Source organism: Oenanthe melanoleuca, chromosome 1A, assembly GCF_029582105.1.
Source record: "Oenanthe melanoleuca isolate GR-GAL-2019-014 chromosome 1A, OMel1.0, whole genome shotgun sequence".
NCBI classification, from domain to species: Eukaryota; Metazoa; Chordata; class Aves; order Passeriformes; family Muscicapidae; genus Oenanthe; species Oenanthe melanoleuca.
Window position 1 is genome coordinate 18,665,357 of NC_079334.1, and position 17,026 is coordinate 18,682,382.

Below are 17,026 nucleotides of genomic sequence, written 5' to 3' on the forward strand. Positions count from 1 at the left end.
ACCAGGTGACAGCAAGGCAGTTGTTTTTTCAAGGGCCAGAAGAGGGCACCCTGATAAATCCAGCTTGATTTGCCTTTGTCCCTCGAATTCTGAAGGTGGATATTTCTCTGAAAAGCAGGGATTGAGTCTGTTTCATGTGTATTTGTTTTGCATGTTAAACATTTGAGAAGGACATAATTAAAAATAAAAGATAATTAGGAAACAAATCTTTCACTCTTTGCACCAGCTGCCATCCACGTAACTTCTGAGAACCCAGGAGTGCAGGTTCCTGAGCTGTTGGGCAGTGTAGCTGCTCATATTTAAGCCCATGGATAGCAGCATTTTCAAGCAGGTGTGTGAGAAAGTCAGGTCCTGGAGATCAGTATCAAAGGATTTCCTGGAGGAAATAAAGATACATATGAGCTTGACTTTCCAAGACTGAACCTACACATATCTATTCTTATGGGTCATATCATCATTAATGATGCATGTTTCTACACTAATTGCTTACAGTTCAGTAAGTATTGGGTTTAATTACTTCTATTTTTACTTAAAGTGTTAAATTGTGAGATTTTTTTTTTGGAGGGGTTTTTTTCTATTAATTCTCCAAAAGGAAGACATTTTCAGGTGTGTATTTATGTCATCTGTGCATGATGATAGAGGCATATAATATATAATCACAAAAGGATTTATTAAATGCCAAAGCTAAGTATTCACTGTTTTTATCAAACTAAGCATACTTTGGGTGATGCATGCTTTGGAAGCACATACTAGGAAATTTACTGAGCTGATCTGTATTTATGTTCTGCTCATATTTGTTTGTTATTAACATCTTTGGATGGTCTTACATGAGTGTTAGAATCCACATATACCACAGATATAAATGTTGACAGGATATTTCACAGATTTGAACAGGGAATTTAGTAGTGTTTCACTGACAGCTTCCAGAAATTTTTCTTCTCTCATTTTTTCCCTTTTTTTTTTTTTTTTAAAGCTCCCCTGCCCCAGCTCTTCATTCCCCTTTTACCCCTCTTCCCTTGGTGTGAGTTATCTGAGAGATCCTAATTTTCCTGTAAGTCTTGTATTCCAACTTGCATCCCACCTTCCCTCCTTTGAACCCTGCTGCCTGCCCCAGTGCAGGAGGCTCCCATGTTGTCTGTGTTGGATAAGGTGGATCTCCTGGAGATGCTGTGGATACTGGAGATTTCCTGCCAGGATAGGTGTCTTGCTGTGCTGTGTGGGATGACCTTGCACTCATAAAGTCTGTTACTGATCCTGTTTCTGGCTGTGCCAGAAGGAACCAGATGGCTGAGTCTTCTACACAAGACTTGGTAGACACCTTTCAGGTCAAAATAGGGTATAAATGTTAGTGGTAAATGTCAGCCCTGCAGAGAGTGAGTTTCAGAAGCCCTTTGTCTTTGATGATGGGTTTTTCTGATTGCTCAGTTGTCCTCAGTGTGGGATTGTGTGACTGTTCTTGCCAAGGCCTGTTTGGCCTCCAGAGAGAAATTAAACTGAAAAGTACAAATAAAAGACCTAGAAAGAAGACACCAGGGGACCTGCCACACCACTGGCCTGCCTTCTTCATGCACAAAACAGCAAAATGCTCCTGAAATATTTCCATCCGGGAGGCAATCATTTGTTCTCTGGGGTGTCTTGAGGGCTGCTGGTGTGGAGGTGGGAGTGGAGCAAGGGCTTTTGTGTCCATCAGGGAGGGAGAGAAGGGTTGTCAGTGTGGAAAGGTAAAGGCACAGTGCAGGTCATGTGCTGTGATGGGTACCAGAGGTCTTGCGGGGGGTTATGTCTGAGAGTGCTCCCAAAATTCCATGGAGCTTGGGAAATGCAGGGGGGCCTCTGCAGTGAGAGGCTGCCCTTCAGCCTGCAGATCTGAATATGTTTGTTTTCCTTTTATTTGCCAAATGTTCCTGACCCATGTTCTGTTGTGCAGAATTTGACTTTACACATATGATTTCTTTTTCATTCCATTGTCCTTTTTATGTCTCTTTGCTAGAAGCTAGAAATCTTCCTAGTTACCAGCTTGTCTGAGGGAGTTCTCCCAGAGCATTTTTGCATTTTAAAATCATGAAATAAACTGACACAGAGTGGGGTGTATACCAGGACAGTGAGGGGAGGCTTTCCCCCAGCAGTGTGGGTGGCCTTGCTCAGCAGCACCAGTGACTCCTGACCTGCCCCATCACGTTGGCTCACTATCATAGGCCAACATGGGATGCTCTTCTGCCAGGAAGACCATGCTGTGGCTGGACCCTTGGAGTGAGCCCACTCCCTGCTGCCACTGGCCGTCATGAGCCCAAAGAAGTATCCATCCCCTTCTTTAGACTGCAACAGAAGCCAACTTAGGCACATAGTGACAAATCTGCAGCTAAATCCCAGATCCTTCTTTCCTCTGTATATACTTGTTTCATCAAGTGATTCTTCCCTTGAAAATAGGTTTTATCCTAGGTTAGGCACAGAGTAAGTTGAGCTCTGCCTATTTACTTGCTTTCAAAAATAAATGGTAACACATTTAGCCTGCTTTCCCTCTTAATGTCAGTGTAAACTGACCACCCACAATGAGAGGTGTGTGTATGCCATGTGGTGAGATGTGAGGTAGGCAAAAGTGGTGACTTGCTTTAGGGTTTGACCCAGAGTGGCTTTTCATACTCTGGAGCTTCTGCACAACTACATATGTCTATATCTATATCTATGTACATATATATACATAAATATATATACATGGACCGTGGGATGAGGAAACACAAGGTCTTTGCAGCCAGATTGTCTCCTGGGTGATACTTTGGGGTTGCTACATCATGGAAGGAGGGAAAACACAGAGAGAGAAACTGCATGAGGTGAGGTGTCTGGTGGACCCAACACCATCAGTGTACCTGAAAATAAAAGCTCATGACTTAACTTCCTCTGAGTGGAGGAAGCTGTGTGGAAGAGGGCACAGCAGGTCAGCACCATGGTGCCAGTGCAACGGGGGATACAGGGAGACCACAACACCCTTATTTATGTTTTTCTTGGCTCTGCAAGCACCATTTCTTCCTTAGCTCTACAGCTGCTAAAAGTAACCATGCTATACACTAGCAGTAAACTGTTAAACTTGCACTGGTCACTCCAACATGGAGTGCCAAAAGTGCTGCTTGTTGCACATTTAAAGCTTATGTTCTCCAGGTTTCTTTTTGGTGGCTGAAGTTGGACAGGTAATCCCGATTAAAGCATTTGCTCTTTCTTGGAGCAGTGATTTCTTGAAGGAGGGCCAGCTATAACCCAGGCAAGATTGAAAAATGCCCATATCTGAGGTGAGTAGTCTCCCTGAGGGCTTAAGCTATGGACTTGTGAGTTATTTCTGGAGGTCATTTGATGAGCAGAACTTGTCCCAGGGATGGGATGGGTGAAGGTGAAGTGTCAAAGCTATTTCTGCAGATCACCTCCTCTCATGAGACCTCTGAGCAACTCTTACTGCAGGGCCAGAAGAGGAAGCAAAGCAGTGATGCTGCTAACCCTTTTAAATGTGTTATTTTAATGAGTCTGACAGATGCATGTCAAGCCTATGTTTACTTCTCTGCTGTGTGAGGTACAATGTTAAAAGAAAGCAATGGAAAATGTATGGGAGCCACAGCTCAGTGCTCAGACAGCTCTTAGGCTCTTTTTAATGCATGGGGCAATTAAAACACAGTCATTAGGCTGGGATACTTGATGGGAAGCATGTTTGGGTGTGTGCATGTGTGCCTTTCAATTTAGGGAGATAAAAAAGAAAAATGTGTGTCAAAGCAAGAGCTAGACTCCTGACTAGGCTGGGGATGTGTGCACAAACCATCAGCTGTGTACACTGTGAAGCACCTTTGTAGGTGAAGTCATGGTGGAAATCAAAGCAGGCTGAAAATAAAACTGGTGGGGAAGTTGCCATAAAGCCCCTTAAAGTAGTGCCTCTGTTTTAGACATGCTGCCTCCTACAAATTAGACAGAAGAAAAGCAATGCACTCAGGAAATGTGAGGTGCTACTGATTTTCTTAGAACAAGAGGAATGGTACCAACAGGTATTTAAATGTTGCAGAGCTTTAACACTCTGAGTTGATACATATTTATTTTTGCTTTAATCTGCTTGTCTTTCTTCTCCCTTTGTTTCTTTACCACTTATTTTTTGTTTCAGACTTGTCTTGTTGAGTTCTCCCAGCACATGTTTTTAGCAGTCCAAAAATCATGAAACCTGTGGAAAAGGCAAACAAAGAGCAAGGATTCACCATTTCTCACCATAGAGGAGCTGTGGCTGAAGCAGTCAAGGAAGGCTGAATTTTTTTGCATTACACTTAACTCAGTGCAAGTCACTGTCATGGTATGTTATAATCTAAAAATACATCTGTATTGAAAAAGAGATTATTTGTATGCATATAGAGTGGGAGTTAGTAAAATCTGACTGTAGTTTATGGTGCAGGGTGCCCTTACACCCCCAAGTGCTGGAACCTTGGGCAGGAATCCTACAGGAAGCTTTACTGTATATTCAATAAGGGTTTTCTTATATAACCTTTAACTAGTCATTTTTAGTGAAGTGTTTAGACCTACAGTTTACATGAAGGTGTTTTATCTCCATTTTGGTTCTAGTACTGTGCAGATGCCACAAGGTGTGTTTATACTGCTGTTGAAGAAAATCCAGTTCTCCTCCAGTGGTGCCATGAGCTGAACCAATGTCTCTGGTATGTAAAAATGACATTACCCAGTCTAAGATATTTCAATTGAGAGAGTTGTTAATGCTGCTCCTATATGTGAATTCTCTCATGCATTGCTGCTGTGGAGTCCCCCATGTGTCTGCCCTAGTTGATGGCACCAAACCCTGTGGACACAGAAGAATTACAATAATTGTTTCTGAAGGATGATTTGTACTGGAGACTGCAAGCTCAGTTACCTTCTGAGAAAGTTCTCTCCCCAGCTGGCCCTGCATTCATCTGTTTTTTAGTTTGGTGGGTTTTCTTTTCAGACCTTCTCCTCTTCTTTCCTGAAAGCAGATACATTCACCAAAACAAACAAAAACATTAAATCAGCTAAGGAAAAGAATACAGAAATCATTGATGAGGAGCTGTGTTCTACTCTCTTTTCTAATCCCCTGGTATAGTTGAGGTCTGAAATGGCTCAGCAAGCAGCTAGATGAGCAGTAGAAGAAGTGATGGAATGAGAGGACAGGAGAGTAGGGTCAGACCTTTTGGTGACAAAACTCATCTAACACATCAGCTCAGCCCATCTTGAGGGCAAAATTCACTGTCTAATGTTTGTGGAGTGGAATTTTCATCTTAAACTTGACTGGTGAGTTTCCAGCAGATCCACAGTTAATTTTAGTTTTAGGGAAGATTTACTGTCTTTCAGTTCATAGTGGTTTGCAAGCAAGCTGTCAGACTTGCACACTATTACTCTTTGAAGCTCCAGGACAGTGTGAGTGAACTCTGTAGAGCCAGAATGACTGACACTCAGTAGTTGGTTTGTTTGAAAATTTCCACACAAGTTTCTTGTCTCCACAAGGCATGAATCTCTAAGTCTACACTGCTCTGAAATCAAAACCAAACAGGAATTCTCTGCTGCTTGCAGTTAGTCCCATCTGTAATCAGCACATTCATTGTTGAGCAAAGGTTCTCATTCTTGGCTGCTGGCTCCCTACCACTCAAGTTTTCTCACTGACTTAGAGTGAAGGAGGTGGTGGCCCTGTCCCACAGCTTCAAGGAGACTGTGATGGTGTTCACAGGTGGGGCTGGCCATTTCTGTTCTGGGGCACCAGGCTGCAGGGCAGGCAGCAGCACAACAGCAACTCAGTCACTATAGAAGTTCTGGAGGCATTGCAGATTTGGGGATAGTTGTCAGAAATTTTAAAAACTTGTTTACTTGTGACTTCTCATACTCACTGTTAAACCTAAAATCCCACAGATGCAGACTTTTGGTAGCATTTGGCCCTTTCCTTGCAGTGGGTGGAAGTGAGGAGATTTGTGGATTAGTGCTCAGGGGGATAGAGACAGAGTAAGATGCATCTTGCCCTTGAAGATCTTTGTCATTACACTTAAAATAAAGTTCTATCTGAATGCTACATGATGTGGGAGTTTAGCACAGAGAACCAGCTTTATCTGCCTGATCCATGCTTGTTCCTAATCATCAAACATGATAGCAAATACTCAGTGTCATTTAGTAGAATGTCACACTAAGAGTCTGAAATTTTCTTCTGCAAAACTACTTTTCTTCTCCAATGGCACCAGGGGTATAAAAATTACATAGCTGGGAGAGGATTTCTCTCACATTGAGGTGAGTCAGAATTGAATCCATTTACATGCCATCCATAATGCATCCATATTTTTTTTATTACTTTGGTTATAATTCCAGTGTCAGCCAAGACCCAAGCTGGTTTGGCATACAATGGTACCAGTAGCAGTCCAAATTTCTGGGTCACCCTGTGCTTTCTGCATAATTTGGGAACTGCAGATGCACGTGCCTAGGACACGTGAGATGTTTTCCTGTCTGGAGATACTGGTGTATTTCCACAGGTTATAGCAGAAGCCATCACTACAACTCAAGATGAACAACTACCTTTATAATGGCTAAAATCATGAAGAGACAAATCCCACTCTAGGGAATGTGAAGCCTTGACAGAACTGACTGCTCTGGACTGTGATATAACGATACATATTTCTGTGGAGGAGGGTTTCTGTGCTTTGAGTGGAGATGAGCCATCTCCACAGATCAGTTACTTAATCCTATTAATATAAATTGAGAATTTTTGTTGTGATGGCACCAATCTTATTCCAGCTGGCATTAAAAGCTGTCACTCTGGTGGGCAGACAAGTCAAGTTAGGAATAGCTACAGGAATTGATTTACCTCTCATGTAAGGCAAAACTGTGTGTCACAACAGAGCATCACACAGAAATACTCCCCCTAAATTACCTCCCTCCTTCTCAGCCAGAGTGGATATTCTGTGCTGCCACCCAAGCCTCAGGCTCCTGAAGCCAGCTCCATTATCTCCACGTGGAGCTTCCCAGTGCTGTGTTCTTTCAGAGCACAGACAGGTTGGGAGAAGAAGGCCCCGTGTGCTGCAAGTTGGAAAACCACATTCTCCATCAGGAAAATCAGCACAGTGATTTCACTCTGCTGCATCAGATAAGGGATCTGACTCCTACCCGGTCCTGCCCTGCCATGGGTACTCACAGCTGTCACTATACTATACAGATTTTCTTTCAAAGCTTGTCCTCTGAGGATTTTCAGTCTGTTGTTGCTAGTAAGAAACAATCTCTTTTTAATGGACTGTAAAGACATAAAACAGTCTAAGCTCATATGACTTGTTAATTAAAGTCATAGTCAACAAGCATAAAATTGTACACAGCCACCCAAAAAGGGTGAGCGTGCCAGTCCGAAAAAGGGTGAGTGTGCCTGTCTGTGCCATTCAACTTGCATTTTAATCACATTTATTAATAGCCAACTTGTTTATGGAAAACAGACCAGTAGAGCAGTTTAAAACTTTAATAAAAATTTACGGAAACTTTTCTTTTACTTTTCCTTACCTTTCTCTAAACAAGTCACTCTGGGAGCACACCTAAGCTGACATTATTAGCTTGCCTGATAACTGCTGAAAACCACCTACAGTACCTGACTGTGGGATATTTTTTTTTGTTGCTGTGTTTCCTGGAAGAAATCACCAGTTTAATACAAGTCCAGAACATTGCTGGTTATGAATCTTGGCTTACAGAGAAAGTGTTCTGGGAGTAAACAGACATGGGCTAATAAAAACAGTGTCTCACAAGCTGCATCCTTCTCTTCCTCCAGCTACAACATGGAATTAGAGGTTCATTGACTTCTGCATGTGGAATTTAAGCTTGGTTGCAAAATAATTCTGTTGGAGCGTTAACTTTGCAGAATGAAATCTTGTTTTATGGAGGACATATTTGTATCTGTTACAAACAATGTCTCTTTTTGAAAAGACAAAAAATAGCACTACTACTCCAAAGTGGAAAAATGACATTATTATTCACAGTGGAAAATGTCATTGCTGTGCTGATAGCTGTTGACAGGTACTTGTCGTGGTGGTGTGCTGTGATGTGCTAATTATTCTAAAGTTCAATCAGATGGCATTTTGTGTTTTCATTTCAACTGTAAAAACACAGTATTTGTGACATGTTGACAAGTGTGTGTTTAATTGCTCTGTGGATATCTTCCAAGCTCATGTGTTTCCCACTTACTTTGTGAAGAAAGGCACGTAATTAGCTCTCAGGTTACAAGGTAGGTTGCCCATATTGTATTTTCATTTCCTCTGCAGTGATAAATCCAGAATGGTGACAAATGTGAAAACCCATCTTTGATGCTGAATGCTACCTTGACTGGATTGCAAAAGTGTAGAGTTCTGGCTGATTTTGCAAATCAAGGTTGTTAACCACCCATGTAAGAGCTTCTTTCTCAATTTCTCTCTGCCTCACTACCCTTCACAGGTCTAGAACCTTAAGAAAATTATTCATTTGAATCAGACATTAAAAATGTCACCATATATCTTGGGGACAGTCTTTAGCATTCATACTGCTACACATTCTTTCTGTTGTCTTTCTTGCTTATTTTCTTGGGACTGTGTTCATTTATGTCATTGGTGTCAGGGTCATGGCATTCAGTGAGGAAACAACACAAACATTACAATTTCTCCCATCCAGCTCAAAGTAAATGAATTGGGCAGATGTAACTGGAAGTAGAGTTATGTGGTCTCTTAGTCCAAAATTGCTTTTCCCTAGCCTCAAGAGAGTCTGGGTCTAAATACCACAGCTGTTGACTCTTCAGGTGCAAAATGTACATCCATGTTTAGACTCTGAATTTTGTCCTTTGTAGGTGATCAGGACAGGTATTTTCTCCACAGAGCTCCTAGTCTGCAGCTCCTAGTCTGTGCAGGCCTGGACTCAGTGACTCTGGAACTGCCTCCTGGTCCTGTCTCTTACAGACCTGCCCGTGGAAAGGAGGCAATTGACAGAAAACTGAAATCAATATAAAAGTTATTTACCATTTTCACTGATGCTGAAAGTTGCCATGCTGGATCCCAGCAAGGAGAGCTCTGAATAAACCTACTAACTAGGTTGAGATTTAGGAGAAAAAAAGTAGGATTATACATCCTTCTTCTGTGGCAAGGATGATCTTCAGTTGCTCCTCATATCAGGAAGAAGATGAAGATGATGGTCCTTCAGTGCACATATGCATTGGGTTGGCTTTAATCAGAATTTATTTACTACATGCAAATATACAGAAATAATAATTTTGTTGTTTTGTTTTGGGTTTTTCTCTTTTCTAAATACATTGTATGGATTATTTTCAAGACAGACACATATCTTTCCTCAGCTAGAAAATAGTTTAAATTAAGTTGTTTGTTTGCTGCTTGGTTAGCAGAGCCCTTAAGCAGACCCAGGAGTGTTCAGGCTCATAGACACATGAGAGCAGACTGAAAGCTACCACTGTGCAGCCTGGCTTGCTTTTGTCCTTTCAGAAACTGTCTAGATTGGAAGTGTCATTGTCCCTTGCAAAGGCATTCATACTTCTTGATACCCTACATGACAGGGAGAAATTACGACCAGGTGGTAAATGTCATTCTTGTGGCCTTTCCTACTTGATATGGAAGAACCAAACCCATGGTTGTAACTCAGAACTTTCTTCTGCTCTCCTTCTCTGTACTGCCATCCCCTCTTATCTTGGCTTGCTGCTCTCTGTGGTCCACCTGGATGTCCATCATGTACTTCATCACAAACAGAGTTTAAACTTATCTATTTGAAAGGGAGACTGGTTGGTTATGGCTGTGTGAAGGTGGGTGCAGGAGCATGCCTTGTGTTTCTTGCGTGGTGTTCGGAGATAGAGCATTAACAGTTTTATGGTAATTTTAATGTTGAAATTCTGCCTCATTAATTCTTGCTATATTTAGAATTCAAAATAGCCAAAGTGTTTGAAGGATCAGTCAATCAAGTTGTGCTCTTCTCCCTCTTCCCCTTTAACCTCATAGTTCTATGCCTTTCCTTAGTCAAACCTCTTATGCTCCAAGCTGTGAAGCCAAACAGAGGCTCATCTGAAAGAAACTTTGGGCCTAAATTTTAGTATGTCTTCCCTGTAACTTGAGCTAGGGGAAGAAAGGATCTGCTATTAAAGTTACAAACTTATGCAACATCACAGTAAGCTTGCCAGAATCCTCCAGCTAATAATGTGCAGCCATGTTTTAATATTTATAGCCTAGATAAAAATACTGGGGAAATTATTTAAGTAAAAACAGAGAAAAGAAGAAATAAGATATATTTCTCCTGCTCATTTCTTTGCTAGTGCAAGGACAAGCCACAGTGGTGTGAGAAATACCCTCATCTGAGCCTTTTGCTTTTCTTTTGAAATGACCATAAAGTTATTCTGCTCTTCTGCCTTCTAATGCTATTTCTTTAAACATTTATTTTCTCATCACAAAGGTAAGTAAAATGGTTTTGATATGTAGGGTCTTACTCTGGTACTTGGGGGAAAATGCATTCATTTGTTTTCATACACTGATGTATTGGCAGCAATCACATTATAAATATAGAAGTTATTCCCTGCTTTCCCCTGCATTGTGACAATTTTTGAGTATAATAGCTAGTGAAATGAGTATCTTGCAGTAGTATTAAGAAAGATGAAAACAATTACCATCACAATTGCCACAACTCTCATGTGGCATGTTACAGACTTAGTTCCCTGTCTTGTGTGTTTGTCTGTACTTATCAGACAGCAACTCTGGCTGTCTGTACACAAGAATCACGTTTTCCCTTCTCTCCAGGTGATGGAAGGGAGCCAGTTCAGGAGCTGTGGACCATTGCATTCTCAATTTTAAATTCATTTTTATACCTGTAAGCTTGGAAATATCCCATGTTCTTCTGAGCAGTTCTGTGCACAAAAACAGGCAGGCAAAACATTCAGGCAAAAGTGCCTGAATTTCCATGTACACATACACACAGAGCCAGAATAGGCAAACAAGCTTGGGATTAATCAAATTTTACCTTGGATGTGCTGCAGGAGAAGAAAATATTACTGCTGTGGCAGAGCACTCAGGGAGATCTGCCACACTCTGGAGATGGTGGGACAACAGAAATAGATAAATTGAAGTTTGTGTAGCTACAGTTTGTGCTATGCCTGTTCTGCATATGAATGGAAAGTTTGAGTCCCTGCACTTATCATTTTGGCACCCTTCCTGCATTTAAATATTGCTTTGTCAAGCTTTTAATCGTTCTAAAATACAGTGACTGCTGTTCTCCAAATGGCTGAGGAATACTGGGGAGAAATGCCTCTCACAACCCATTTTTGTGTCAGTACTTTGAGGCTGTGCTGGCCCAAGCACTGATAAACATTTACCCTTTTAGGAGCGGACTGAGTGATTATGGTCATCCTCCTGTCCTTGCTGGAGTGTTTGAGGAGGAGTCAGTGAGGGAGAAGTCAGTCTGGCCTTTCTGGTCACAACCTGACCTGAGAGGATTCAGCAGTCCAGGGATGCAAAGGATGCTGCCCAGCCCTGAAAAGCCTCATGTCTCCTGTGAATGACTCACACCAACCATCTGATATGCGAGCTGGCTCTTCCAAAAGTGAAGGTACAGACACTGCCAATATTCTAAATTGATTTTGGGTTTTATTGAAAGGGAAATAACCCTTACAGTTAGTCCTTGGCCTAACACAGTTCACTGGAGATTCTGAATCAGGCACATTTGCATTTTATTCTGCCCGTAAATGATGGTTTTGTAGCAACTCAGGGTAGTTACAAATATATCCTCATAAGATTTACAGGGTTTCCCTATGGAGGGTTAGGAGACCTTGCATATTTGGCTCTAATGTTTTCCTTCCTCATAAATATTTAAATTGTTTGTTTAATGGATGCATCAGCTTACTTTTATCTATATTCTGTTAACTCAGGCTTAACAAGAAAGGTCCTTATTGACTTAGGTCTAGAAAACAAAATTCACTACGTAAAGTAATTTTAAGTCCATCTTTGCTTTATCAAGAAACCTGTTCAAACTGCTTAAGGGGTCTGGAAGATAATCCATCTGTATCACATCATGCAAATATTGAAGTAGAAAGATAAACTCAATAGTGGATGTGGTTTGATGGCAGCTGTACAACTGAGAGTTTGCATCTGGATCCTTCTTAATAAGTCCTTGCATTACAGCAACATCAGACATGCTTTCCTCAAAAAAATTGTCAGTGGCAAAACCCACTCATAGCTGCAGTTGAAACTATAGAATAATGGGAGATACCTAGAAAACGTTATTGAGGCCCAGAGTTCTCAGCTGTGAAATCTAAGCATGGTAGGAGTTGGTGAAAGAAATGGAATTAAACATGAACCTAAGCATGGCCTTTGTCTGAGGGTTATTCAGCTGTTGTCAGTGAACCAACACCAGAAAAGCTTTTAAAGTAGCTGGATTGAATTTAATTAGGAGCTGGTTGTTGCAATTTTAACTTTTTCAGGTCCCATTTTTCAATAAAAATCTCAGCGGCAATTATTATACTGTAAAGGCAAATAACATGTTGGATAGTGATATGAGGCCTGATTTTAATTTATTTTTTAGTGTTTCATAATTTCTTTAGTCAAAAGCAAAGCAAAGATGTGGTTATTAGGACACAAGGTTCTTTGCATAAAAGTCATTTATTTCTCCACACGCAATATATAGCAGGTATATGAGGATGAGCAAGCACAAAGCTCAGTCAAGGGATATAGTTACAAAGATGCTGTGGTTTTGGCTTAGATTTCTGAGAAGGTTCAAACTGAGTGATAATGGTTTTATCAGTCAGGTTAAAATGTGGGTTATTGTTAATGAAGATAACTGGGATCCTTTCAGCCACACCAGTACCTGATGTACCTGGTCTGAATTACTGATACAAAAACTTGTACTTCGGATGAGGATTCATCTCCCCTTGCTTCAGGCATCTAAAAATGTGCTTCTAATCAAAGTTAGCCATCAAGCTCCCTTCTGCAGCTGTTGCAGAGAGTGAAAGGATGGGACAGACACCTACAAAGGACCATTCTTCCCACTTTTCTCAGACAATGTCTTAAAAGGGAATGGGTGAAATGACTTCCCTCATTCTGCTGATGCAGCTATAGGCAGCTATAGGCAGCTTCTCAGAATCTGAGCCAAATATAGAGTAACTTTGATAGAAAGCTCAACTGTATCATAAGCAATCTTTAGACTGTCTCAGGCATGAACAATGTCCCAGTCCTTTGAGGCAGGATCACTTGTGCTGATCTTGTACAAAGACACTGTTGCCTTCTATTGGGCACTGAGTGCCTCAAGCATCTCTTCAGAGGGAGCTAGTTCCATCAGTGAGGGTCAGTGGCACACCCATCTGCGTATCTAACTTTATTGAGGATGCTCAGAAGTGACAGTGAGGAAGGTCACATACCTGTTCCCTGGTGTAGGAGCTGGGGATCTAGCTTGTGTCTTTTGCTTTCTCTTGGCTTTTTTCTTTTTTTTTTTTTTTTTTTTTTTTAATTTTATTCCCATCTTCCCACCCTGCACACTTGACTGATGTTGAATACAGCCCATTCCTTGGGGAATGTAACTTTCATTTTTAGTAGGGAAATGGTCTTGCAATCATAAAAAATTGATGGCTGTCTGAAGCAGCAGTTAATCTTGCTTGAGAACTGCATCATTAACCTACAGCACAACATACACATTACAGACACATTTATAAATGGGAGAGGGTGTAGAATTCAGTTTCTAATTTCCTTCTTGTGGAGGCTCATAAAACTCACAGGGAAAACACTGCCTTTGACATGTTGCCATGGCAGACTTCTCCACTTCTCTAGTTCCTACCAGAAGAAGGATTGCTCTCTGTGATTACTCCATGTCAGAGCAGAAGAGAAACCTTTCTGCTGTTCCTTTCTCAGATGGGTGACTCTGGCATCTCTGCAGTGATGCCAGACATTGTGAGAAATATTCCTATCACCACACGCAGCAGCCCTGAGCTGGGTGCAAGCAACCTGTAAGGCTCAGTAGTATGAACAGCTGGCAACTGAGGCATGAAATGCCCAGCCTGTCAAGCTGTGGTCACCAGATGTCTTGAGTGGACCTGCACACCCAGGAAAATACTGTTTGTCATCCTCACAGGTTTTTTCTGAGGTGCTAATCAGCTGGTATATTGAATCTCCTGTCTGACCCTCTCAGCTCTCACAGAAGGCATTTGCCAACTCCACCATCTCAGTCAAATAACTTTGTGAGTTACACCCACAATGTGACCTGAAACAATAGGTGTGTTCTGAGCCTCATGTGAGTTCACATCACTAAGAACAGGAATAGAAGGTAGGAGGTATCCAACACAATGGTGGGTTTTCCCTTCATCACATTTACTATAAGCAGTGGTTTAATATCTTCACCCACAGCAGTAAGCCCACACATGTATGTCCAGAAGGACCAGGTGCTCTGTCCAACTCAGGAAGGGCTGCTCCATGTGGATTTCCTTGCTCAACACAGATCTACTTCCTCATGATTATCATTGTCCTACCTGTCTTCATGCTTCACTTCCTCATCAGTGAAGAAAGAGCAGCAGTTTTTCCTCTGTTCACCTCTTTGTTCAGATTAAACAAATTTTATCATTTATACCTCATGTAAACCTTATGTTAATCTGACAAACTAGTGAGTGAACTTGGACCAATTTGCTGTAGTCAATGACTGAGACCTGCTTTTTGTTATGAATTGGTAAACCTTTCTGTCAGGCGTCTTGAGTTTGGGCTTTTTATGAGTGACAGATAAACAGGGTTTTTTTCTGTATATTTCAAGTGAATTACATCAGCTTTTAGAAAAAAATCACCATTTCACACTTCCAAGTTCTTAGGTGTGTTTAGTCCATTTCAGCAATTCAGTGGTCAAAACATGGCTAAATTTGTCTAGCTATGAATTGTCTCTGAGACAATCCTATATCTTTGAAAGGGACTAGAAGGTCACAGCTAGTAACCTGGTTCTTGGTTACTCCTAAATACAGTGGATTTAAGGTTGCTCAGAAAGAATCCTGTAACTTAGAGATAAAAATGGAAAAGATTCCAGTCTGTGGCAAAAGAAGTGGCTGTGTTACAGCTGGGTACCTTAAACAGTACAATTCTTTTTATTCTGCCTGTTCTTCAGAGACAGTGACATTGGTTGGAACTGCGAAGAGTGAAAAGCAGTAGCTGAAAGCTTAATGTCAACAAACATCTTGTTAATCTGTGTGCATGCATCATTTACATATAACCTCAGAGGTGTTTCCTGACAAGATGCAATCTGCTTGCTGTTCTCCTAATTTGAAAATAATGGCAACAGTACTTCAATTATGCTGTGGCCTTATATGCTTTTAAAACACATAGGTGTGTGGACAAAAAAACTTTCCAGGGTCTGTTGAGCTTATAATTGAATGTGTTATTTCTCAAGCATACTTCTAAAATTTCCACTCCTCCTTGTACACTCATTATGGAAATTAATTTGGTACAGAAAGGTTATTCTTGGCAATACAGAAATTTGTCTTCGGGACATTTCATAGTGCAACCAGTCACTAAAACCAGACTTTGCTGTCCTAACACTATATCTGTAAACAACTGGCAGTGAATAGAGATCTTAGAAATACCACTCTTCCTAGTTTTTATTTTTTGTTTAGAAAGCAAACAAACTGGAAAGATTTTTTTTTGCTCAGGAAAGGAGAGAACTGAACGTTCTGGTGATGGCTGAGCTTAGCACCGGTAGGCAACCCATGAATTACATTCAGTTCTACTAATGCCCTGTGTACCTGATGTAAAGAGGCCTGCTGTTTAGCTGGAGCACTCCTAAGCTGTAGGATAAATGTATTTCCCTTACATCCCCAGCAGGTTCTCTTTAACCACTGACATATGTGTCTTAAGGGACTTACATGTTAAAGAAAGAAACCTACAAGGCTGAGCCTGCCAGTAAACAGAAAGGAGACCCAAAGTGCCTGTTCCCAGCATGTGCTTGTCAGGAATATTCTGGAGTCCTGCTGTGTGGCTGAAGGTTGTGGGGGCTACAATAACATAAACTAGACTGGGTCTCTCAGGCTGGACACTGACCTTAGTGACTGTGGAGAGTCCTCTCATCCTGCCCTCTTACCTTGTCTTGTCTTGGTCTGTCTTGCCCTCTTAGCTTTTAAGTGCTGCAAGGAATGATAAATACTTTAAATCAAGTAATTATGAACAACGGAATTTTTTTTTTTTAAATTTGTTGGAGTAATGGAGAAAAGGGAAATTCTGTTTTTGAAGCAAACTTATTAAAGTTCTATAGAAGCATCAGAAATGGGCTCAGCCACTCAAAGGTTAGTGTCAAAGTTGTGCTGGGAAGGCTTGTGAAGGGTCACATGAGCAGAAGGAAAAGCCCTGAGTGCTGTGGGTTTTCTCCCATTCATCTCTGCTTTCAAAGTAGCTGAGGACATCTGAAGCTGGGCTTCACTTCTGCATTTAACAGGCTTTGTACTCTACATCTGTGAAACTTGTTATCAGAAACTGGCATCTCAAGGAAACGTAGAGATTCTTTTCACATGAGCATGTTTTGTGGCCCAGGGGCTTACTCTGTCACTGTCACAGCTTGTCATCTCCATAGTGCATTTGGGCTCACTGTTTCCCACTGCACCCATTCTCCAGATCCTGAATAGCACAAGAAGATTAATTCCTCTTTCACGTAGGGATAGATCCTGCCATCTTTCAGCAGCAGTACAAACTCCACAATCAGATCTTGCTAGAAGTCCAGTCTTGGTCAGATCTTTGATAAATGGCAACTTAGAGGGTCCTGACTGTCCAGCCTGGATATTATCTCCAGAGAGTGAATAAATTTGCACTTGGCAAGGGGGCTTCTGTATTACAGACAAATATCTGCTAGAAACTAAACTGGGATGAAGCCAAAACTAACTACTGGAGGTTTAAGAGAGTATGTCAGGATTTTGCCCTATGAACCTCAACAAAAAGAAAACTCTTACCTCACTCTGGATGGAAGCCTATTTTTCTTGTTACAAATTAAATAACAATGACAGAAGTCTGACCTTTTCAACTCCAAAATCTAATCCCTAAGAAACAGAGTTACTGGAAATCCA

The 17,026-nt window shown here is 41.2% G+C and overlaps 1 protein-coding gene across 1 annotated transcript in view; it reads left to right on the plus strand.

The window, feature by feature from the left end:
• Nucleotides 1-57: 57 nt before the first annotated feature.
• The window catches only part of CHST11 (carbohydrate sulfotransferase 11), a 189,107-nt gene continuing 172,138 nt past the window's right edge, over nt 58-17,026 (plus strand). The window contains exons 1-3 of the mRNA XM_056482348.1: nt 58-4,315; nt 4,582-4,673; nt 11,338-11,562. Coding sequence (XP_056338323.1) covers nt 11,499-11,562 — 64 coding nt within the window. The 5' untranslated portion in view covers nt 58-4,315; nt 4,582-4,673; nt 11,338-11,498. The remainder of the gene's footprint in view (nt 4,316-4,581; nt 4,674-11,337; nt 11,563-17,026) is intronic.